The 24,326-nt window shown below is 35.6% G+C and overlaps 1 protein-coding gene across 2 annotated transcripts in view; it reads left to right on the forward strand.

Annotated features, from left to right (window-relative positions):
• Window positions 1-24,326, forward strand: part of CACNA2D1 (calcium voltage-gated channel auxiliary subunit alpha2delta 1) — a 436,336-nt gene that overhangs the window by 382,924 nt on the left and 29,086 nt on the right. Inside the window, exons 19-25 of one of the 2 annotated variants that reach the window (XM_087765875.1) lie at window positions 7,644-7,715; window positions 8,812-8,883; window positions 14,527-14,588; window positions 16,839-16,915; window positions 18,840-18,900; window positions 20,702-20,799; window positions 24,062-24,146. In XM_087765875.1, coding sequence (XP_087622001.1) covers window positions 7,644-7,715; window positions 8,812-8,883; window positions 14,527-14,588; window positions 16,839-16,915; window positions 18,840-18,900; window positions 20,702-20,799; window positions 24,062-24,146 — 527 coding nt within the window. The remainder of the gene's footprint in view (window positions 1-7,643; window positions 7,716-8,811; window positions 8,884-14,526; window positions 14,589-16,838; window positions 16,916-18,839; window positions 18,901-20,701; window positions 20,800-24,061; window positions 24,147-24,326) is intronic. The other variant, XM_087765876.1, reaches the window with a different exon arrangement.

Consider the following 24,326-nt stretch of genomic DNA (forward strand, 5'->3'; position numbering starts at 1 on the left):
TGCAGAATTATATATGTGAAATAAGTGGTTTAATATACATACTAATATAAAACCAGCTAGTGGTAGCTGTAATATCATTGTGAAGAACTTGTAGTGTGTTACAAGATGCTCTCACAGCAAACAGGAGTTTACTAGTGCACGTGCTTATTTTGTGATGCTTTCTCATTTCAGAAATTGAAACTTTCATACTTGCCAGACCACAGAAATCAGGGCAAACACAATGTATTTAGCTTCTATTTTTGTATTTGTTTATTTGCTTATTTTCTGTTTACCAGAGCTGAAACCGAGCTGCAGAGTTGGGATGGATCTAGCAGAGCACTCTTTCCCAGAATGCTCAATTTTTTAGTAGTTCAACTTGAGAAAGGCCTTTCATCCTTAAAGATGAAATCTTTATCTAAATCTGATTAGGACTCAACTCAAATCTCAGGAAAATCTAAACCCAAGATTTCAGTCTGGCTTTATATCTGTTAACTGTAGTCCTGACCCTGTGGGGACTCCTACATTACATGTATCTTCTTTAATAAATTGCCTCCCTGGCTTTGATGAGATATTTCAACATGAATGGATGATTTTTTTTTTCTGAAATCAGAACTTTAATCTTTGTTTTAGTGAAGAGTTTCTCCATGTAAAACAATCTTCTGTTTAGTGGAATATTTGAAAATGCTTGCATTTTAATTCCATTAGAAACACACTTTCAGCAAATTTTGCCTCTTGGGTTCATAGTGCATAAATGCAGCATTATATAAAGACAAACTTAAAATTTAATTAACTAAAAATAAAAAAAAATCTCTCCAGATTGAGAGAAATGTGTGCCTTATTTACAGATAAAAGTTAGAAATAATGAATCACTGTAAGTATTGAAGACCAAACAATATATCCATGTAGTTCAGATGTCAATATTAACATTTCTCATTAAGGTGGTTTGAGCAATATATGGCCAAGATAAATGCAAGCTGTCAATACAGAGGCAAATAAGGCTAGTAAGGCTTCTGAACTTTAGTGGCACCCTATTCCAAGTTATTGTTTAGCACTAGGTACACTTTAAAGAACTTTAGAGAAACTTCTTAAGTAATGGAAGCCTGTATTTGCTGCCTTTAGGCATGGAAATATTGTGTTTTTTGTAAATTGGATGCATATCCATCACTTTATTCCTACCAGCCATGTCCCTGTGGCAGAATAGCAGCAAGTCCTTGACCTCTTGGCTGTGTGACTTGTTTCTTCACCAGAAAGTTCTATCATAGCTACAAGAGGGATAGCAGACCCCCTTTTCACTACTTCACCATCTTTAACTGTCAAAGACAGAAAAAGAAATGAAGAATTCATCTACATATTTTAGCGATTCATTTAATTCTTAAGCTGGGGGAAGTCAGCATTGTGAATATTTGAAATAATTTCCTGGCGAAGTAATTAAGATGTTTGAAATCTTTTGTCAACTCTGTAACAGAAGATGAAAGGAAAAAAAATGCTTCTGAAGAACAGAAACAATAACTTGATCTTAACTATTGATGAAATATCCCTTCTGATTTATTTTGAAAGGACCCTTTTAAAAATAAAAGAAAAAAAAAAGGAGAAGAAAGTTTTTATATAGTTTTCATAATTTAGAAGGACTTCAGTTGCTGGATATATGCATTAGGTTTTCATGTGTTAAAAAGTGGAAGTTTTGATTTGATGATTTTGCTTGGTGAATTATTCTGAGACAAATATGTACATCATTACTGACCAAATCTTTTCTTCCTTAGAGATTACTAGAAATGCAGATGATGGCGAGTGGTCTATTTACCTTTTCCATATATGCAAATGAAACTATCTTTTTGTTAACAGAAGGAACATAAAATGAATCAACTCAGTATTCTTGTTTTAGGCACAATCTTTTGAGGAACTGATGGATATGGATTCTGTTCACCCCATATGTGCTATTATACTGCAGGGTAAACTCATAACACTGGAGAATAAAGAACCTTTGTTAGAGAGTGAAAAACTCTGCTCATACCAACTAAATCTGGGCAGACTGAGATGGATTAGGATACTAATTGTCATGGTTTCTCTGTGTAATTTTCTACTTAAAAGTATATGGAAGTCCAGAGATGCTTTCACATACTGCTTAAATGTTTGATTTAGCATATGATTAAAAAGGGTATTTTATGTTATATGTTTTATGTTGTAATGTCTAAATGTAATATTAAGCATATGCATTATTATTGTTGTTATTGTTGTTATTAACAGTTACACAGGCTAGACTTTTTCACTCCCAGTTTGTTTGGGGTGGTGCATGCTATTCAGACTGATACAAGAACTACGTTTTAAAACTAAGGTACACTACAAAAACAGATATATTTAGAACTCATGGACTTTCTTTAACATATCATATTAATTTTAGTTGAACCTCCTGGTAGCTGTTAACTTATTAACAAACAACATCTTAACCCTCTTTGCCAGCAATTTTTCAACAGATGTAAACTAAAACATAACTACGTCTTTACCTTTGAAGAGGTGAGGGTGTATTAAACTTCCAGTGGTCCCTTCTTCTGAATGTCTTCTGCTTTCCTTCTGAAAATCTGTTACCTCAAATCACAACTGGTTCAACACAGTATTTTGAGAAATTGTCTTGCAGTATCATCTCACAAAAAGAAGCCCCTAGAAATTTAGAACTTGTAAAGTTGTTTGCACAACTGAGAAAATTTAACAAAAGGCAGGTCCAAAAGCATATTAAAATCATTAAGAGCTTTCCCGTCATGTTCTTATTTGCACAGGAAAACTGTGCCAAAGCATAACACAGGAAACCTTTTTTTTAACTTTCAGTTTAATATAGTTTTAAAGTGCTCAAAATACCATTTTTCAAGTTTATGTAGTTAGTTATACTACATTTTTAAACAAACGCTTAATTTTATGTTTTTCTGCCAATTTTCTTTGTGTGTCTGTGCGTATGTGTATGTATTTTTCCCATTTTCTTGGGAGAGAACAGGTGGATGTCCCACCAAATAAACATAGTCACTGAAGTGAGTGCATCAAGCATGTGTTAACAAGATTAGTCTTAATTAGCTAAGATTTGAAATCAGTGAAGCTGTTCTGAATCTGTTCTAATGATCAGCATCCTTGTCTTTCATTATAGTTTCATTATGGTTCTGATCAAAATCCATTTAATGGTAAAAATAAAATTCTAGATGCCTTCAGTAGGGTCCAGTATTTTGTCTTATGGTTTATGGTTTTGAAAGAAATGTAAGAGGAGATGGTTTTAAGAGCAAATATAACAGTAAACAAAAAGTAAAACTCTTCTCATTCTATATTTTAATTCTGGAAGAGTATGTGGGAGGGAGAGCTCTCTGTTAACTTCATTCACATCATTTAACATCTGTCTGGTTTTTGTTTCCCTAGACAAAATCTGTGTGTGATTCTGACAGAGAGCTCAGAACTCCTGATCGGAATGAGGGCTAGTCTCTGCTTCCAGTAAATGTGCACTGGAGAGTATAGATGTTGAGGGAAGACTTCCATTCTATAAGTAGGCTGTTTACTAATAGTGTGAAAATATAAATTACTGCTTTTTTGTTACTTCAGCAAATTGGTGTGGGCATACCAAAAGTTAAATTGAGAAAAAGGAGACCCAATGTACAGGTAACTTTGGATGGAGGTGATTAGTGCATTAGAATGCATAGACCTGGAAATACAAGTAGAAAGCTTCTGCCCTGCTTACTAGGAAAAATCTAACTAGAGAACAGTTTACTTTGACAAACAGCTTCCAAAGCATGAAGCTTGCATCCTTCCTTGTTTAAATAATAGAAAACATGTTATTGGCTGTAGTGAAGGGCGTTCCATTAAATTATGGTGCTTTACTAATAGATGCTAATTAGAGCCGTGCTGTAAAAATTATTCTTCAATCTTAAAATGAATTTGAAGACTGGAAAAAAAAAGAGACTACTTGTGCTGGCTTTGCTTGCATAAGCCCAAAGTCAAGAAAAGATCATTCTTACGACTTTATTGCCAAGTTTTATTTTACCATGTATGCTGTAATGCTGTATAACATTACAGAATTTGAGTGAACTGTTTAGTTTCTTTCTGGGGAAGTCAGAGTAGGGTATATGTTTTATCTGCTATTTACATCACGTTTCTCAGTTTAGCAAACCCAGCTCCGGAGGATTAACTGCCATTAACCCGATGAGGGAAAAGGAAATTAGTAACATTTATGTAATGCAATCCCTGAGCAGAAAATACTTAATGAAGACTTAGACATCTTTAAAGGAATAGATTAACTATGTAACTAGCAAAATAACAAAATTAGGTACACTATACCATGTTAATTTCTTACATATAGGGGAGTATACAATGCAAAACCGGTGGCTTGCATAACACCACCAGTAAAACATGGTGTAAAATCCTGATCTAATTCAAGTCAGTGATTTCACCGAGTCTCTAGTGGCTGTGTTTATATCACATGTAGAAGACCACCTCTGGGCTAGATTTTTTGTTTATGCACTGGAGAAAGCTGCACTGGAACACAAAAAAGCCTCAATTTTCTGAGCACCCCTGGCTCAGATTTGGCTGTTGCTGGGTTTGCCTGGCTGTGCTGGCTGCCCAGGGAGGTGCAGGTCTGGAAAAGCACTGGCCTCTCATCCACTCCAGATGCTCCTGGGTCTCCCTCTGGGGCCCAGGATTTTGCTGCCTTCTTACCATCATTTATTTTAAAAGCCTAACAGCCTGTGTCTTCATTAGTACTGTGGGTAAGAGTAGGAACTAGGCTCCCGCAACTCAGCAAAGAAAGCCTTCCATAGAATTTGTGAGAATACTGACCTCCCAAAACACATGACAAAGACATTTTAATGAACGTTTTTTTATGTTGCTGCACCAGTTCTTTCTTTCTTTGTTTCCTTCTTGATTTGTCATTGAAGTAATAGACCTTTGCCTTTATTTGTCATGCTGAAAATGGATTGCACTCCCTTTATTTGCATGCTTCATTGCTAGTGATGTACTTCTGTTTTGTTTTATTAAGTTGTGCTGGTGAATGTGGTGGTGTTGCGCTTATTCTAGTCATGTCGTGTGCATGACTGGATAAAGAGAAGAGCAAACTGAACAGTAAGTTTGTTTCTTCATGGCTTGGAATAAACCCCACTAAATGGCAACCTTGGAAGAAAAAATTATGGAGCCCAAATACTGGTAAAAACACATTCTTGGGGGAAAAAGACATAGCAGGGAAAATAGTCTTCCATTTAAAGTACGGGGCTAGGAATTTTCTATTCTAATTTCTAATGGGTTTCTTTGTGCCTCAGGCACATCACATAATGTATCTATACATGGTTAGTTTCTTCATTATTAAAACTAATTAATTAAGTACCTCATAAAGAATGTGTGGTGGTATAGCATAAGTCTTAAACAGAACAAGAACAAACAGTTAATGTATACTTGAATTTTGGTGGACTGTTAAAGTTGACTATTTTGTCTTTGGGACTCCTTAACTATGGCTAGTCCAGGTTATCATTTGAAATGAATATTGACCTTGACTTGATGTGATGGCTTTTGTTTTTCTTTTTTTTACCATTTCTTTTCTTCTCTGTTCCTTTGTGTGTTGGAATGGAATGTGAACTTCACAAATGCCTCCTCTGCCATGCCAATGCCTTCATGCATGCTGTTTGGGTTTGACCATGCTATTCATTATCCGTTGCATGTAAGAAAATGTATATTTTTATTTATTTTTACATTTTAGCCTTTTGCTATTTATTTCGAGAGTGTGGATCTTTGAGGGGGGGGAAAGCAACTGCATAATAATAATTAAACTGTTCTGAATTAGTAGAGAACATATATTAATGCTATTATATTAAAGTTACTAGTTTTATCTATCCTGTATAAATAGGAACATAAAAATTTCTTTTAAGTTATCAGTAGACATTTAAAAGAAATATCCAGAATCTTTGGCTGAAATATTTCCAGTGCATATTCTCTTTCTGAGAATATATTTATTGGCTTTTCTCTTAGCAGACAGTAAGTCTTACTTGCTAAGAAAAGGATTGATTCCATATACCCAGAAACACGTACATTTGTTCCTTCAAGAACATGAAGGAATAATCTTTTGTCTTCTAACGCTATTCTATATTACAGTCTTGAAAATAGGGACTACTGTTAAGCTCTTAATGCTCCAGATGATTATATGAAGGCATCTTTTACTAGCTATTCAGGACGTTACTTTCTTTCAGTACGAACTGGAAATATATACGTAAATTGTGATGAAATATGCTTGCGTTCTTAGATAGAATAGTACATATACATTTGTTATGTACCTTTGCCAGAGAATATTAAGATAGAAGGAATATAATCATCTTTTTGAAAGAAAAGACTTTAGGCTACCCTGTAAATAAGTTAGTATAGCTGAATCATTGAAATCCTATTGAAATAATAGTGTCAGCTAATGACAATTTTTCTGTGTCTAATCATATGAGAAACAGTGCTCAGGTACTGACATAACTAGGCCTTAAGGTCCTTTCATGTATGAACCGTCCTACTACACAAAGACAATTATTATCAGTCAAAATAAATTACTAAAACTGGACTTTTTTCATCTTCTATTCTAAATTATCAGATTTAAATGGTTAAATAATATATCCCCACCCATACTCTTTTTTCTAAAGATCCTTCGTTAAGTGGGTGCATTAAATAATACTGAGTAATGAGGACTGAGGATTTTTATACCACACGTAATATAAAGTCAATGGGGCTTAGCCAAAATTACTCAAAAAAAAAGAGTCAGATTCCTGAAAACTCATACGGAAGATGGCTCTGTCCCAGTAAATGCAGACTGCAACTGAGTAGGGAATAGAGGCTGAAGGGCGGCCTGAGCTAGTTCAGTAGAGCTACAATGGTCTTCCCACACTCCTATGGGACAAGGGTTACTACAGATGCATACCACCAAACTTCTCTGTGCTCCATAGTTGAGGGTCGACATCATGTACATTCCTTAGGTCTTGAAGCTGCGGGTCGCAGTATTTCTGTGCTACAGGTTTCCATCTCTTAAATTGAGATAACAGTACTGATGTCAAGAGAAATGCATTCAAAACTGCAAGGTGCTCAGGGAAGTCCTGTAATGCTGGCAATATAAGTGGGTTTTATTTTCTTATAATAAAGAAATCCTTTATTGCAATTGCTGCTTCTTTGAATCCTGAGCCACAGTCCATTCCCACCTCATAACAGCAAGTCGGTAGTCTGCTTTTGGCAAAATTGCAAAAGACTGCAATTATCCCATCTTACCAGTCAGCTGGATAACTCTCCCAAATTTCCCTCTCCCTTCTTGGAGGCAGGACACCTAATGAGAGATTCATATCTGATGCTTTCTCTGATGAGTATTCCCCCACCCTCACAGTCTGTGACATACCAGCAAGTAGGGCAAGCAGCTTCCCAGCATGAGCCCCATACATGCCAGGCTGTGGACGGACACTAGCCATTAGTGTTAATTTGATTTTCACTTGTCCAGTTAACCTCTGTATCCAATGAAATAAAATAAATGAGAAAGGGCCACTGGTAATTCATCATGCTATAAGAGATTAAAATAGATGGGTAAGTAAGCCCAGTTAAGTAGCTTACTTAGAAATGAAGGGATTAGAATAATTCATAACATTATAGTACTCTGTCTTTATTATTTGATCATTCAATATCTTCTGCTTCAGAATCCTAAATCCCAGGAGCCTGTTACGCTGGATTTTCTCGATGCTGAATTGGAAAATGATATTAAAGTTGAGGTGAGATTACCTGGTTTCTTAGTACCTGTTGCTGCTTGTATTTCACTGTATAATAATTGAAAAACAATAAATGTTCTAGATTTTGAATGGGAATCTATTTCACTATAAATTTCTATTTTAAATTTGTCAAGATAATGACTTTATAGACAGATGAAGTTATAATGAAACAAATTGAGAACCAGTATTATTCATAGGCAAGGGCAATGCATTATATTCTTCTCATTTTGAAAGACACCATAATTGCTATTTAAATATATATAAATATATAATTCTTCTTCATTAAGAAGCAATTCCTGGGGAGGGGGCTTGTAAGTTTTTCAGAACAAAACAATTTTTAATAGGATAGTAATATATTACCTGAAATATTTTAAAAGTATTTCCCTGTCTCTTACTAATGCAAGCTTATTGCTTTGGCAAGAGAGAGAATTGAGAAATAGTTAAGTGTTGTTAACAAATTAAATCCTCGGTATATTTTTGAGTTACTAATTTTGTAATACATTCAGAAATCAGAATTTTTAAAAAGAGTTTGTTAGTTTTGTGAAATAAAATGGAGGCTTTTTAAACATTTTACATTTTTTTAACATATTTTTTCACTTTGTTTGAAATTGTTCTTTCATAATGACACTATTGGTATCTGTAAATTACGCCTTAAGTTTCTTTGAAACTCCTGCTTTGGAGAGGAATTGCTCTTGGACTGGTATAAAAATGGTTTTGTGAATCACTGCTGCTACCAGAATCACACAGATGTTCTGGGAAGCATGAAAAATGCTACACAAAACTCCTCCTCATCCACACAGAATGCACACTCTCTCTAGTGCCTAGCATCAAGGGGTTTTATGGGATGGTCTTGCTATGCAAAGGATACCAGAATTGTTGCTTTATAACTCTACTGATTGAGTATATATTTGGATAAAGCAACTTCTAATTAGAAAAATCTGAAAATTGTAAACTTAACTCTTTGTTTTTAAGAGCTACAACTTTCATATGCATTACCATTTTCTGTGTTTGTATGAAATACTTTGAATCACTGAAACAATTACTCATGTTACATGCAACACCTAGTTCTTTTTTTTTTTTTTCCTTTTCTTGCCAATAGATTCGGAAAAAAATGATAGATGGAGAAAGTGGAGAAAAAACATTTGAAACATTGGTCAAGTCCCAAGATGAGGTAAGATAGGAACACAGGCAATTACATTTACAGGAACAAACAAAACCAGAAAAATACTGTGAAATGGTGAAAAGATGTTCATTTTGTAATGTCAGTTTGTATCATTTTTCCCTCTAGATTTGCTAGTTTTACTGGCTTATAGTAAAAGAAATTATGTACTTATGAAAAGAAGAGTTGTTTTGTTGCTTGGTTTCTTTGGTGCATCATTAATCAGGCAGTTGTTGATGAGGTCTTACACTCTGTTCACCAGGAAATGGACCCAGCCTACTTCTGTGTATGAATCCCAAAACAAAATACTTAATTTGCTTGTGGAGATGTGTGAGGAGGGGTTTGGTAGTTTATATTGTGGTTGAATGGGAATAAAGTAGTGAGAAAAAAATATAACATTTACATGCCATAAATGAAGACTATTTGGGATAAGCAAGTTCATCTTACAGTTACATTATGTACTTGTGCTTTCTGAACAGCTTGTTGAGTTCTTTATTTTCTTGTCCAAAACGCTCATTCCTGATAAAGATTGCTACTGGTTTCTCTAATAAGACAGATATGAGGAAACACTCAAATTTTATATGGATCGTTACATGTATGCTCTACTTCTTGGGGACCTTAATGAGAAGAAATCATGACTGGTGTGCCAAAGGAGCAGTTCTGGCCAGAGTATGCCCCACAGTTACAGTTCTACAACAGCTTTTTGAAACTGTTTTACTCTGAATGTGAACCAGATTGAAGAGAGCTAATTTAATGACTTAGCAGAAGAACATGAAGCAAATATAACATCAAGCAGACACCACACAACCCTTATATATATGAGCACACCATAACAATACTCAGCAGAATTGCTTGGGAGAGTGCAGTTAATTTTTCATGTGTAGTATCAGCTGCCCTCTCCTGTTGATCTCCTGTAACTTTGCTATCTCCAATGGCTCTGCTGTTTGTACTTAAATGGCAGAATGTTCCAGTGAAAAGTTCCTCCTTCTCACAAGGCATATGCTACAGAATCTAATCAAGTTAAACTGATAGGAAATCAGGTCTCAGAGTTTAGGCAGTTTTTATTCTGTTAAAAACAGCACATTCCTTCCTTATATTCCATTCAATGTCTAATAAATGGTAGCAACTTTTAAACTCTGCTTTAAATTTTGGCCAAATTACACCAAGTGATGCCCAATACTGAGCAGTTCCTATTACCAGTCCTCTGACTCAATTCTGCATTGTGGGAAGATTCCTATATACTTATTCTCATTTTGATACAGAAAAAAGTATTTCATAGTCCAAGTCTATTTTTGATTAAACTTGGTAGAAACTTCCTAGTATTTGTAGGTGAAAATCGGTGGCAATGCACAGGTTGTCTTTGCTGGATGAGGCTGAAAATGGAGCTGCATTTTCTGAAACATGTCTTGATCATTCATCCATGCTGTGATTTCACAATGTCAAGTTCACGGTCACTTGGTTCCACAGCAGACCTTTCAGAACATACTTAGAATCATAGAATCATAGAATAGTTTGGGTTGGAAGGAACTGTTAAAGGTCATCTAGTCCAACCCCCCCTGCAATGGGCAGGGACATCTTCAACTAGATCAGGTTGCTCAGAGCCCTGTCCAACCTGACCTAGAAGGTTTCCAGGTATGGGGCATCTACCACCTCTCTGGGCAACCTGTTCCAGTCTTTCACCACCCTCATTGTAAAAAATTTCTTCCTTCTATCTAGTCTAAATCTATCCTCTTTTAGTTTAAAACTATTGCCCCTTGTCCTATCGCATCAGGCCTTACTAAAAAGTCTGTCCCCATCTTTCTTATAAGCCCCCTTTAAGTACTGAAAGGCTGCAATAAGGTCCTCCCAGAGCCTTCTCTTCTCCAGGCTGAACAACCCCAACTCTCTCAGCCTTTCCTCATAGCAGAAGTGCTCCATCCCTCTGATCATTTTTGTGGCCCTCCTCTGGACCCATTCCAACAGGTCCATGTCTTTCCTGTACCAAGGACTCTATAGAGTTGGACATCTCATGACCATTCCTCAGCCTCTTAGTATCTGCACAGGATTTGACAAAGCATGCTGCTTCTGATAGTGTAATTTAAAAGGAGTGCAAAGGGGGACGGGAGGCTATTCTCAAAATCTTCACAACTGTGCAAATCCATCAGAGGCATTTTTTTATTCCTGAGCTATGGGTGTTATTGAGAAGGTCAGTGGCTTTACTTGCATGTGTGTCCATCTGGAGACAGATTAAAATCTGTATATTCATTCAACTCCCCGCTAACAAGATTGTGACTTTGTTGCAGAAAGGTTGTCATGGTATTTTATTATATTGCAGAGTCTAGGGAATTTGACTCAGTGTTGAGCGCTGTCTTCCTTCTGATGCCCTATTCAGAGAGTGCAGAACCTCACAGATTCTCTTCTTGAGCACAGAACCTCAGCTTCAGTGGGGGCAGACAAATGTAACTGTAGATGATCTTAGCTGAAAGATGATGACGACGATGATCATGTAATCATGTAGGCAGCAGAGTCATACTTTCCTACTTTAGTCTCTATGAAGGATGTCAACTTAACTCAAGCCTTATACACTTACATTGTTCAGGTGCAAAGCGTGCCTGTAAGTTGTGGTCCTTGAACATGTGGAGTCCCATGATCTCATTAAAAGTGCCCACGCTCCTTCTCTGTATCTGACTTCATGCTGCCTTTCACCCCCTCCCATGTTCTTCTAAAGCAGAGACCTGCACCAGCAGCCCCCTTGCGTTCTGCCAGGACTGTCTTCTGTGCTTTCTCACATTAAGGCCCCCCCCGCCACCCAGCCCTCCTGGGTAAGGCTATACAATGCTGCTTTACAATCTACAGGGAAATCCTGCTGCGTGAAAGAAATGTGCATTTTTTTGAATGGTTCCACTGTTGGAGGACAGTGAATGAATAGGGCCTTCCTGGGGCAGGGAGGATAAGCCCCATCTGATGTCAGTTCTGCCACCTCAGCTGTGTCAGGAGCCCGTCCTACCTAGGAAGCCACCAGCCTGTCCCACTGGTCTGAAGGGAGGCTGGCTCACTCCTGACCCACTGTTGGAGAGTCCGAAGTCCTGCTGGCATCTGTGTTGGAGATAAGCTGCTCCTGAAGGGAGGGACTCACTAGAACATTTTCAGACTTGCGTTGTTTTTTTTAAGGAATGCCTTTCCGCCTATGGGTGAAAAGGGCTCTGTGTAGGTGGTTAGAAAAGGGAGGATTACAAGGTTACAAAAATACAATAACACCGTTGGGGTTATACAAGAAATTGAAGAGATCTCAGGCTGTGCATGCATTTCTCAGGCTGTGTTGTAAAAAAGACCTGAAACAATTGGTCCTGCAACTGTTTGCCCAAAGAAGGAGGGAGAGTAAACATTTACGCTTGCAAATGCTGGAGTCAGCTACAGCATCAAGGCAGGGGTAGGGGGAGAATGTGATGTCCCTGAGTGCATGAGAATGTGTCAGGTATGCACGGCCCAGACCACAATCTGTATTTGACCAGAATATCCCAAGCCTTTTGATCCCAGGTGCTTCAAGTGCCCAAAGAAATGAATTTCCCTCACCTTTCCTTGCGTCATGGCCCAAGATTTCTTCCTCTACTTGGACCTCTCTGAGAGAAGAAGGGAGCAGCCAGAGATCGCTGGCAATGATGACTGCTTCAAGCCATTGCCCCTTCCCAGCTCCAGGCTGCTAGGGCCAGAATAAAGCTGCTTCAGACCATGGGCTATGCATAAGCCATACATCACTTAGGACTTGATAGCTTCATATATTTTCTTATAAAAAGGGTTGATGTGGTCAGTTGCTCTGAACTGACAGTTGCAGTCTTGAGGCTTAAAATTGATGTCCTTTTTGTTTTGCTTTTTGGTTTAAGTTTGCATTGCTTTCCTTTTGTATTGCAGCTGGTCCCAGCAGTGTCTTGGGAGATGACCTCATAATACAGCATAGACTCATAGCAAGCGTGGGTGGGGTGCACTGGAGTCTCCCAAGGCCTCAGGGGCTTTCCAGCTAACAGAGAAGATGCCATAGGAACAAAAGCATTGCTACATTTGGGCAGCCAGGGTGGGCAGTAGTGAAAACTCAAGGGTCACAAAAGCTGCAGTAACATGTAGGTTCTTTGGCAGTGACCACCTGGTCTCAGACCGCTCAGTAATGAAGTAGACAAAGGTAAATGGGAGCAGACATATGAGGACTTGTGGTCTCATGGATTATCTTTGAAGGGAGATTTCAGCCAGTTTGCTTTCAAGCATGTTCACAGTGCTAGCGGCAACAGGATTTAATATAAGCCCAGTTCTTCTCTTCCTTCCCTCCCACCTTGGGCACTACTTTTCTCTTGCCGTGTACATGGTGTGTGACCCATGGCACTGTGCCTGACCTGGAGGGGCTGCCAGCACTAGGTTCGAGTGTCTGCTCATTCTTGAGCTGAAGTAGTAGTATAGGCACATTATTAAATATAAATAGGCTTGGATAGGAATCTCCTCAGCCATCTTTTTACCTTAAATATAAAATATATCAGGGCATTAGATGCTGATACATGCATCTTTTTTTCTTTAGTATTTTTTCCTTTTTTCTTCTTTTTTTTTTTCTTTTTTCTTCTTTTTTTCTTTGTCTTTCCAAAATGACTATTAAATTATTTACACTGTCATGCTGTGCTGAAAGCTGCAGCCAGGTAATGGGAAGGTTTCAAATCATAAATGTCAAAAAAGACACCTCTTTTTCATAACCACGCTCATTTTCACACTTTTGTTTTAGCACAGGGAGAGAAAGAACATAGACGTATACCTGTGGTGCCTTTCACTGCTGTTTGTAATGTTGCAGTGCAACAGCTGCACAGACTTCATTGCTGGCATACTTACAAATGTCTGATTGTAAAATAATAATATGTTGCAGCTGGCATAAACTTGTAGTTTTCAAAGTGGAAAATTGAGTAAAACGATGTCAGCCAGGTGCATTAATGGTTAAATCTATGGGGAACTGTGAGACTGTGTCTATCATGTCATTTTTCATACCAAAAGAAAATGAATGGTAAAGCTTATCCTAATGTATTGTTATTTAAAAATAAACATTTACTTGCATGTTAAATTTTTCACAAATTCAAAAGCCTCCTAATTAGATTAGAAACATATGTAAGTTTAGTATGGGGTGCCTCTACAATGAGGACTACCTGGCTGTGCCTGTAGATATGACTTAAATTTAAATGCATTAGCCAGTGGTATTGTGACCTGAACAGGCAGGCACTGGGTGTTTTTGTTAAAGAGTTACCTACAAAGTCTCTTTATCATTTAGGTTTTTTGTTTTCATAGTTTAAATGCAAAATGGTCCATAAAGGAGATAACATCTTTTATCAAATTTAAATTATATAGAAAAAGGTTTGCATAGTCCTGGCTAATGAATTTAAAAGGGAAAATGATAGTTCATGTTTGTCTGGTTTTGGTTAAATTTGCATTTCATTAATGTTCAATAAAAAGGATATAGGTGATTCTTTTGCACAATATGTTTGTAAAATGTTTAAGGAAAAGAGTTGAAGCTCAACTCATGCTTTTAGCAAAATAATAAATAGAATTCCAACAGATTGGTACTTGATTTTATACTGTATTTCTCAAGAAAAGGGCATGCTTATTGAAGCTTCAGATTTAATAATTTATTTTTTCACCAATATCTCTTTGTAGAGATATATTGATAAAGGAAACAGAACATATACATGGACGGCTGTGAATGGCACTGATTACAGGTAACTCATTTCTGTTCTCTGACTTCTTCTGTGTAGTTAAATGTCCATTTTGTTTATTTTGGTTAATATTTTAGTGTTACATTTTCTATACTAGCTAAGTCAGGACCAGATCGTCTTGCGCCCAGGCCTGTAGGATTTGCTCCTTTACGGCTCAGAATTGTTGCTCTGTCTAAGGACCAGAACCTCAGTCTCTCCTCCAACTCTTCAGATTTATCACTAGGGTATTTCAGTATGCAGGAAAAAATGTTTTTATCATTGATGTTAAGAATCTTACTTTTCCTCCTACTTTCTGTATCACACCATACTTTGATTCTTAATTATACACTTTCTCTTAGATTCCGCCTCTTATTTCATCTTTTCTTTGTATTGTCTCTATGTTCTTGTTTTAATATACATATTAAAAAGGAAGATGCTATATTTTGGTCTAAATAAAAAATGTGACATGTTTTGTGCAAATCTTTTTCAGTCACAGTCATTGCTTATATCATGACTTTGCTAACCTTCATGTCCGATCTCAGGGGCAGGAACCATGCTACTGATTGTCTCCAAAATCCCTATCTATTTGTGACAAATTTTAACTAATTAGCTGTTTTGTATATAAAAATCATATGGTGAATAGCAGCAGGAGCAAATGAAGCAATGGGTAAAAGGACATCCCCCCTTGAATACAATGTCGGTGTGTATATTGTTTCAAACTCATTTAAGCACACAGCTCTGTAACATTAGAAGGAATGTAGAAACTTGACATTATCCAAAACAAGTTAAGGTTTACCAAGTTGCAGAAAAGTTAAACTACTCTAGTTCAAAACTAGATGGTAAAAATATTGAGTCAAATTTTTTCCAAAACAATATTTTTATTGTGGTGAATTACAGTAGTCCTCAGCCAAGCTGATTCCCATTTTTTGTTGTGTTCTGCACAGGTGTACAGCCAAGGAAAATGCAAACGTTAATTTATATGTAAAACCAAACAATCAGTTTTAACAAGAGAATGCAAATGTAGGACTTCAGCTTTTATTCAGCATCCCATTTTTCTGTTGAAATTCATTTATCTTTATACTCTGTAAGAAAAGAAATTTTTTTATCAAACTATACCATCTAGCAATCAGTAAAGAAATACATCTGATTTATATGACTTCTTAATTCTTACTGAGCTCCCTGGCATGAAATACAGCAATAAATCCATGGAGTCGCATTGCAGCAAAGCTATTAAACATAAAATTATAGATTTTAATTAGAAATATCTGCTAGCAGTAACTGTTAATGACAGGTAAACTGCTACTGATTTCCCTAGAGGAGAATTGGTAGAAGGCAATATAATATTGGTAGAAGGCTAAATATTCAGCAATCTCACTTACATTCTGTTTAAATGGCAAATGTATCATTAAAGGTCATCTCATTTATGGCTCAATTGTACAACTTTTTTAATGTTAATTCTGCAGCTATCCATTAGAAACCATTGCAGTTCTACAGTCATGAAATCCGAGTGCAAATATTAAGGATGCGATGTGGCAGGTGATGCTGCCTCTTTAATGATTACTCGTACCTCCCGTCTTTTGCATAACTTTTTAGAACTGAACTCTTCTACACATGTATTGAATTTAGTTGCAAAAAGAAGCCCTATAGGTTTTGAACAAAAATAAATATAAACTAAAAGAAAGTACATTGCAAATGCTTTGCAAATCTTAAAATGTTATTACAAAATTATGTTCAAAGGTTTTTAGTGGTGACTGCATGATTCAAGAAAATATTTTTCATCTTGAACATAATATGAATTCAAGTATTGCCAGATACATTTCCTAATGAATACCAATAGTTGTTTTATTAGTAAAAGGAGACTCTGTCATTATATGATGCATGCAAATCAGTGCAGTACTACATGCTGGTTTTTACAGTCAATGATCATTTTGACATGTGTTGCATTGGGATGCTAAATGTGTTAGAGGAAGATACGAGAAATCATGTATTTTATTATTTGCAATTATTTGGAAAGTCCTTGCTTATCCATTAAAAAGTGTATTTATGCTCAGATGCATAAATAAGAATAAAAATAAACACAGGGAACTTCAAGACTGGCATGAACCTTCTTGTCTCTGTTACAAAGCGTGAGACTGGTGTGGCACTATATGACTATCTTGTCTCATGATGATCCAGACCGCAAACTTGTTAATTGCTTTCAAAACACATAGAAGCTGAAACTGGAAAACTGATGCAAATAACATAATTGCTTTACTTGTTTCATTTCTATTGCAGTTTGGCATTGGTGTTACCATCATACAGCTTTTATTATATTAAAGCCAAAATAGAAGAACCAATAACTCAAGCCAGCTGTAAGTACTATGAAGGTTCCCTGGTTTTGTCTAGTATTGCCAGGTCTCAGATTCGCTTAAAAAAGCAATGTTTAAAATTCATAAATTTTGTGGAATTCACTGATGTTATCATGATGTACCCAAAATCTGCAGCAATGATTCTAACCCATTGTAACATCCAAGGTACAAGAAATATTCTATGAAGATAGAATATGTGCAGGTACCCCAGTTCCACTGACAATCCCTTCCCCCTTGCTCTGTTCCTATAGAATCATTGCTTTGTGTATCCTCTGTTGCTGTCATTTTAAGGGTCTGGATACTAATTTTTTCATTCTATTAGCTAAATATCATGAAATAGACTACAATAGTAAAGCCTTTTTTTTAATTTTTACAGTAGCTACAGTACATATTTAGCAAATTACCTCTACTGCCTGTAGAAATAGACTAACATGAAAGCGCTGTTTGGTTTGGCTTGCAGCTAGGTTTTTACTTTGCGCTTTACAAATAGTTTTGGTGGATGTTTGTAATGTATTTTTGGATTAGACTAATTTCAAGCCATTTACAGATTCTGGAGAGATAATTGGAAATGGTACTTGTGAGTATTCAAAAGCTTTTTGTTTATTAGGTGTAGCTTAACTGTAATCTAGATGGTAGACAAAATAGAACCCATCATATCCTTTTAACTTTATCCAAGTGTTACGGTAAACTTGAACAAATGTGCAGTTAACAGAAAGTCAGAAAAGCACTATAAATCTCTCTGACAGGCAGAGATACTGTTAGTTTAGAAAAAACTTGATTAGCGCTAAATCACTGTCCTCTACCATCACCTCCTGTATATGAAGTAGAATATGGCAAGTTTTTAAAAAACAGTGATTTATTTTGTAACTTTATCAAATAGTAAGTAGTTTAAAATTAAAGTTTTAGTGAGTGAATATGGTTCTCTTGATGGATTAGATCATCTGGTTCTGCACTTATATCAATATAACCTGCAAAGCAGACCCTTGAAATATCCACAGTATATAGAAGGTACTTCAGAAATAATTGAGAAGGACATATTCTTCAGTCTTCAAAGGTGTTTGTCTTTTTTCCAGACTACAACTGTATGTAAATTGAACCTTTGATCTATCTATGCACAATATTTTTATTCAAGGGGCTGTTTGAATAAAATATTGGTTTGTGACCCCTTTGCTTTACCCTGTTTTTTTTCTGTTTCCCTGCTTTCTCTTTCTGATGGATAGTGGCAATCAAAAAGGGCAAGTATATTCTTGTTGCTCAGTTTCCTTCTGTTTACTGCAGTTGATATTTTTCACTTATATTCCTGTTCCTACTGGATATTCTCCTCTGTATTCCTCATCTCAGGATTTTTCCCATGATCATGTGGTACCATAGCAATAGAAAGGAAAAAAGAGATGTGAAGTGTTCTTCTGTTTTCATGCACATTTCAATACGCTGCTAATCTCTAATCCTTCTTTGTCTGGTCCTATTAGTGTTCAGTGACACCAGCTATTAAAGCCATTATTTTCAGCAGCATTTAAAGTGATGCTTATATGGATACGTTTTTAAACTTTATTGCAGAACATACTAGAAGCATTTTCCTTCATGTTCTAACAACAAGGTGTCCCAAATATTTCTTTGTATCAGTTTGTAATTCTAATGAAAACACCTCATGTGTTTTCATGTTGTCATGCTAATGAAACGTCTTCTCTAAGTAAGTTTTAGATTTGATATTGTTGCCAGGTGTATGTTGTATATAATAATCAAGTAATTTCTTCCTGTACTGTGAAATACTGATAAGTATACAGTATATTAGTGGGACAGTGTCTTGACATAAACATTTCTTTCTCAATTCATGGATGCATGGAAAAGCTAGTCAAATATTTTGAGAAGAAAAATGATGGCCAAAAGCTCAGTTCACTTACTTGATGTTTGCTCTTCATCTCTGTAGATTCAGAAACACTGAAGCTTGATCATTTTGATGAAGCTGGCTATACGTTTATAGCACCAAGGTTGGTTCATTTCACAGTAAAAAGTATTATTTCAGCAGTATATAGGCATTTGATCAGATTAATGACTTTTATGAAATACAGACTTGACCAATAAAGTTCATTTTGGTAAAAAATCCTAAGTAAAAGCACAGTTATTAAATTCATGTTTTACAAGATCAATCCCTTCTTGCTAGAGTGTAAATAACATCTTCAGACTCTGATTCCTTTTATATTAATCAGAGGGCTGTAAAATCTGACATGTCATCATTTATTGATGTTTTTAATGGAAATCTTATAAACATCTGTTCATTTCTTGTGGCCATGACTTTTAAGATTTTTACAACGTTGTACCTTAGCTTCTCATTTGTAAAATAAGTACTATAATACATATCTTGAGATGTTTTCCAACTCCAAGATAAAGTATTTCAAAGCTCTCTATCACTTAAGGATGAATTAATTTTTGATTCATTGAACAAAAAATGATTGAGTCATTGAAAATTGGTCAAATAAGTTCATTAGTTCCCTGTTTTTTCGTGTGAAATTGTGTAGCCCTTGTTGCCCTTGTAAATATGTGTTTGCAAGGGAAACATGGTATGACAAATAGTTCTTAAAAATCAAGTTCCTTTGAAAGATAGTTATGATAAATAAAGGAAATGCTGTACCACCAAGATCAGTTAGGAATTGTTGCAGTTCTTATTTATCTTATAAATTTCTGTATCCTTTTAAATTTCAATGAATAGATTGGTTTCAATGAATGGATTGATACGTATGTAAAACATAGTCTTCTACCTTCAAATGTATTCTGAGCTTAATTGTTTAATTTTTCTGAAGGACTGAAGTTACTGATAATCAATTGTACCAATTAGCAGTTTCCAGTAAGTCCCTAGTTGTTAGGCTGATCTACGTAAATAAAGCCTGTGTGATATGGAGCTCTGTTTAAATGTGAATGTTTGTATAGTAAGGCAAATTCTGCCTGTAGTCTTTCAGGATCATGGTAAAGTAGGTAAAGGGTAATAGGATAGCTTATTCATATGAAATACTTGAACAGACTTCTTTTGTTCCTAAAATTAATTTAATATAAAAAGCTCTTTTAAAAAGAGAGCTCCATGCTTTACTGCTGAATACTCTTTGCATTTTAATTAAAGTTGTGTAATGCCACTCACCATCTAATATTTGCCTTCAAAATGCCCAGTGACTTTTATTGTGCTTGCTTCTATTCAGTGAATTGCCCAATGATATATTGCTTTATTTTATTACATTATGTAAAGGACAGTAGTTTACCGTTTATCTGTTTTGCATATGTCAAAACAAAGAGTGTTTATATGCTTATGTGCTGTGTACATTGCCTTTAAGACTTCTCAGAGGATAGGACCTTATCCCATAAATCTGGCCTTAGTTGAGCATGAAGTGACTATGTTTTAAAGAGCAGTCCAGGTACTTTCCAGTACAGTTTAACCCAGGAGCAGTGTTAAGTTCACTGGGAATTTTCTCGTTTAGTTTACAGACTCTATGATCACCTAATTTCATGGCCTACACTAGTCCTGAGTGCTTTTTCTGGGAATCTATGCCCTATCTCATACATGGAGTTTTGTTATAATTCAGATTTGGACAGGCACTTGAACAGTTTATTTCCTGTAGATGCCTGAAATATTCAATATGGTCAACATTCAATATTGACCATGGTAGTCAATTGACGTAGTAGTGCCAGCCACCTCATTGTAGTTGCACAATCCTGCTTGGACTTTAAAAATGCTGAGCCATATTTGTCTGCTTTAGTAGCAAAGAAAACAAATGAGAAGACTGATGTTTTGTTGTTTTTCAGAGAGTACTGTAATGATGTAAAAAAATCAGAAAACAACACTGAATTTCTATTAAATTTCAATGAATTTATTGACAGAAATACTCCAAGCAGTCCATCATGTAAGTATTCTCAATTCACTGAAATGTTTCCTTAGGAAAATACTTATTCATAAATGCAGATTAGTCAGAATGACAGCTTTCTGTGCCCAAATCATGTGGTTTTGGTTTTTATCTTCAGTGATTTTTTTTTAGTAGAAATACATCTAGTGTTGGTGTTTTCTCCCCAAGGTAGAGATTATAAAATTAGTTTGCAGTTATCTGGGTTTATTTGAGGAAGTTTGCAGGGCATTATGCATCAAGTGTTTTCCACACTTCCTCTCAGCATTATGTTCTAGCAGCAAGTAACTACCAGTTAGTTTTAATACACACCAAATATTTTGAATTTATAGTTTTTTTCTCTTGAGCATATCAGCCAAAGTAAGTCCCAAATAGACTTTAAAATCTTGTAATGAAATCTTCACTCTGCTTTCTTATCAGCTTATATAAACCAAAGTAAGTATAGAAAAGGAGCTGAGAACCAAAATAACCAATAACCAGAATAAAAGATGAGGAAGTTCTCTTGCTGGTTCACAAATGGCTAAAGAGATCTCGCTTGGGCTTGAGTTGTTTAAGACCACAGATTCATGTAACTGCTGCAGTGGTGAGCACTGCGCTTTGGGGAGATATTCACATTTTCAAATTGGGCCTTAAACTCTATTTAGAATAAATGAGGAGTTACGCTCTTGAACGAGCCATCAGTAATGCATTAAAGTCTTGTTCTCATGAAAAATTCAATGTTGGGATTTGTTTGTTTATGCATACAAGTCTGTTTAGCATCATTAATAATTTATAAACAGTTGGAATAAACTTTTTTTTTTTTTTTGTCTTGCATTCCCCGAGTCTTTTTAACATGTTGCTGTCAGGGATCACTGATCAATTTGATAAGAATCTCTCTGCTAGACCATGTAACTGAAGAAATGTGCACTTAGATATGAGATCTTCTCACAAAAGGCTATTTTTCTGTGCTTGTGTGGATGTTTGTTGTTGTTTTTAATAGAGTAATCTTATTCATTGACGCATTGCTGACCGAGTGAAATTTTTCTTCGGTACCTTGACTCAATCTTGGAAATGAAAGCATTTACCTCAAATGATTAAACCAGTTAATAAATGAAAATTCCAGTTTAATATTCACTAGTTATATAAATGAATATTGAGGACACATTTAGTGATATTCTAGTATACACTAGAGCTTAGTAAGTAATTATGCCAAAAGTGTTATCAAATTATTGCTATATTTCATTTTGGAATCCACAACAAAATTCACTTTTTTCCTTCTTTTTTCTGATAATTAAGTTATTTTAAAAATAGTCTCCTGAATAAGTAAACAGTGTTGACTGAAGGAGACAATGGCTATGGAAATTATCTCAGCTAAAAATGTTTTTCAAAAGGAATAACTAGTAAAATCCCCAAATTGAAATAACCTATATACTAGAAGTTTAATGCCTGTTATATTTTTACTTGCCCCATCCAACTTTAACTTGTTAGAAGTTAGCCAGGAAGTTAGCCAACTACTTCTGTTGTTCCTAAGGGGACAGTAAAGAACAATTCACCCTACTTGTTTTCAGCATCTGCTTTATGTAAGTAAGTCGCACTTTGTGGAGGTGCATGCAGTACAAGGGGGTCCTAAACAAAAAAAAATGCATCCAGTAAAATATTAGGAGTCTATATTAGCAGAGATAAATATCACTCTGAGAGACGTATTTTGATATTTATATTCAGACAGAATATCAATTTAATTTCTAAGAAAATGTGGATGCAGCAAGGCCATTCAGATTTCATCCTGTGAGCTTTTGTCTTTACTTCCAGCTAAAGAACTATTTTTAAAACAGTACCCTAACTTATGTTAGATACTATACCATGACCGTGTGCATGCAAATAGGGAAGGTGAGTCTGTGGCCGTCAATGTAGTTTAACAGGTTTATCCAGCTAAGCCATGTAAATGTATCTAATGAGAATTAAATTAATGTGTTAAGATTATATGAGACAGTGCTTCCTGCTGGTGACTCAGAGCTGCCGGCTCTGTGCGTAGCATGCTCACACATTCAGGCTTCAGTGGATTTTATGAAAAAGCCTTTTTGCTAAAGCTTACGAAGCCTTTCGATACCCAAATACATGTCCCTATTGATCGGTTCTGTGAAAACAGGTTGAGGTAGGGCATTTTTTTAAAAAAGGTCAATATGAGTTTTCTGGAATCTGAGACTTAGGGTGAAGCACAGAGCATGTCATGGCTCTCTATGGAGCAAAACTGAAGAAAAGGTGGGGGTTTTATTTATATTTTTCCCCAGAAGGAGTTTTCAGTCTCCTCAGCAAGGCTGAGCGGCTGGGGTTTGGCAGAATTCAGAGCTGTACGTTCCAGTCATAGTTCTAACACTGATTTACTGTGTGACAATGAAGACCAAGAGCCAGATTTTCCCTTTACATTATTCAGCTCCAATTTAGCCTTGTTTTATTTTCCACAGTGGTAAAATCTGTATTAAAGTGTGCGCTTACTTCTGTTGATCATTCTTAGAACTTTCTCTTAGAAAGTGGTACTGAAGAAGATGCTTGAGAAGCACTGACTCCAAACCATCTTTTCAAAAATATTTAAAAATGACATATCCATCTAAGCTACTAATTCAAAATTAGTTTATTTCCCTGTACCCATTTTCAGATGGCAAATAGGTTTTTTTGAGAGGCTGAGACTTAACTGATAAATGTTATGTATATGTATGTTGTAGTTGAATTATGTATATAAATATAAATATAATTTATATTTATATACATATATACATATATTTATATACATATAATATATATGTTATATATATAAATAGCATATATATATATTAATATATATAAATATATATATATTGTAGTTGAATTATCTCCATTTTTGTAGCATGTAAGAGTAAGTATAACTAAGAATTAAGTGTTGTTTGATTGCATCACCTGAGATAAAAAGTGTTTGAATGAAAACCTGCTTTAAAAATAGGTTAATTTCCAGATTTAACGTAGGGCCTTCACAAAGCTGGGGCCTGTACCCTTATCACCTTGCTTATTCCTATGACACAAGGACAGGTTTTTTAGGATGCAATGAAGAAAAAGCTTAAGTCAAGTCAACAGTTCCAAAGAAGTTTATTTAACAGTAAGTACTTGACATAATTTGAAGTTAAACAGTATGTCTAATAGAAATACCCCAATTTTTGGGGCCGTAACATCTTGGCAACTCAGAATTTCATTTTTGCCATTTAATGAAACTCCATGTCATTTGGTTTCAGATGACTGTCTTAACTCTTTTTGATAGGTAATACTGATATGGTCATTAGAGTTTTGCTGGATGCAGGATTTACAAATGAACTTGCCCAAAATTATTGGAGTAAACTGTCTCTGTAAGTACTGTTTTTATTGACCGTGATTTTTCAAAGTTTGATAATAAAATAATATACGTGTGTGTATATACAGATATGTTAATGTTTACACAGGATAGATATTTAATTCGCAGTTAAGCACTGAAATGGCAACCCTTGACATAGGAACTTGTGAGAACTTCAGTCAGTTTTCATTTTAAA

Source organism: Nipponia nippon, unplaced genomic scaffold (genome assembly GCF_047370975.1).
Source record: "Nipponia nippon isolate SJK-2023a ecotype South Korea unplaced genomic scaffold, ASM4737097v1 scaffold_3, whole genome shotgun sequence".
NCBI classification, from domain to species: domain Eukaryota; kingdom Metazoa; phylum Chordata; class Aves; order Pelecaniformes; family Threskiornithidae; genus Nipponia; species Nipponia nippon.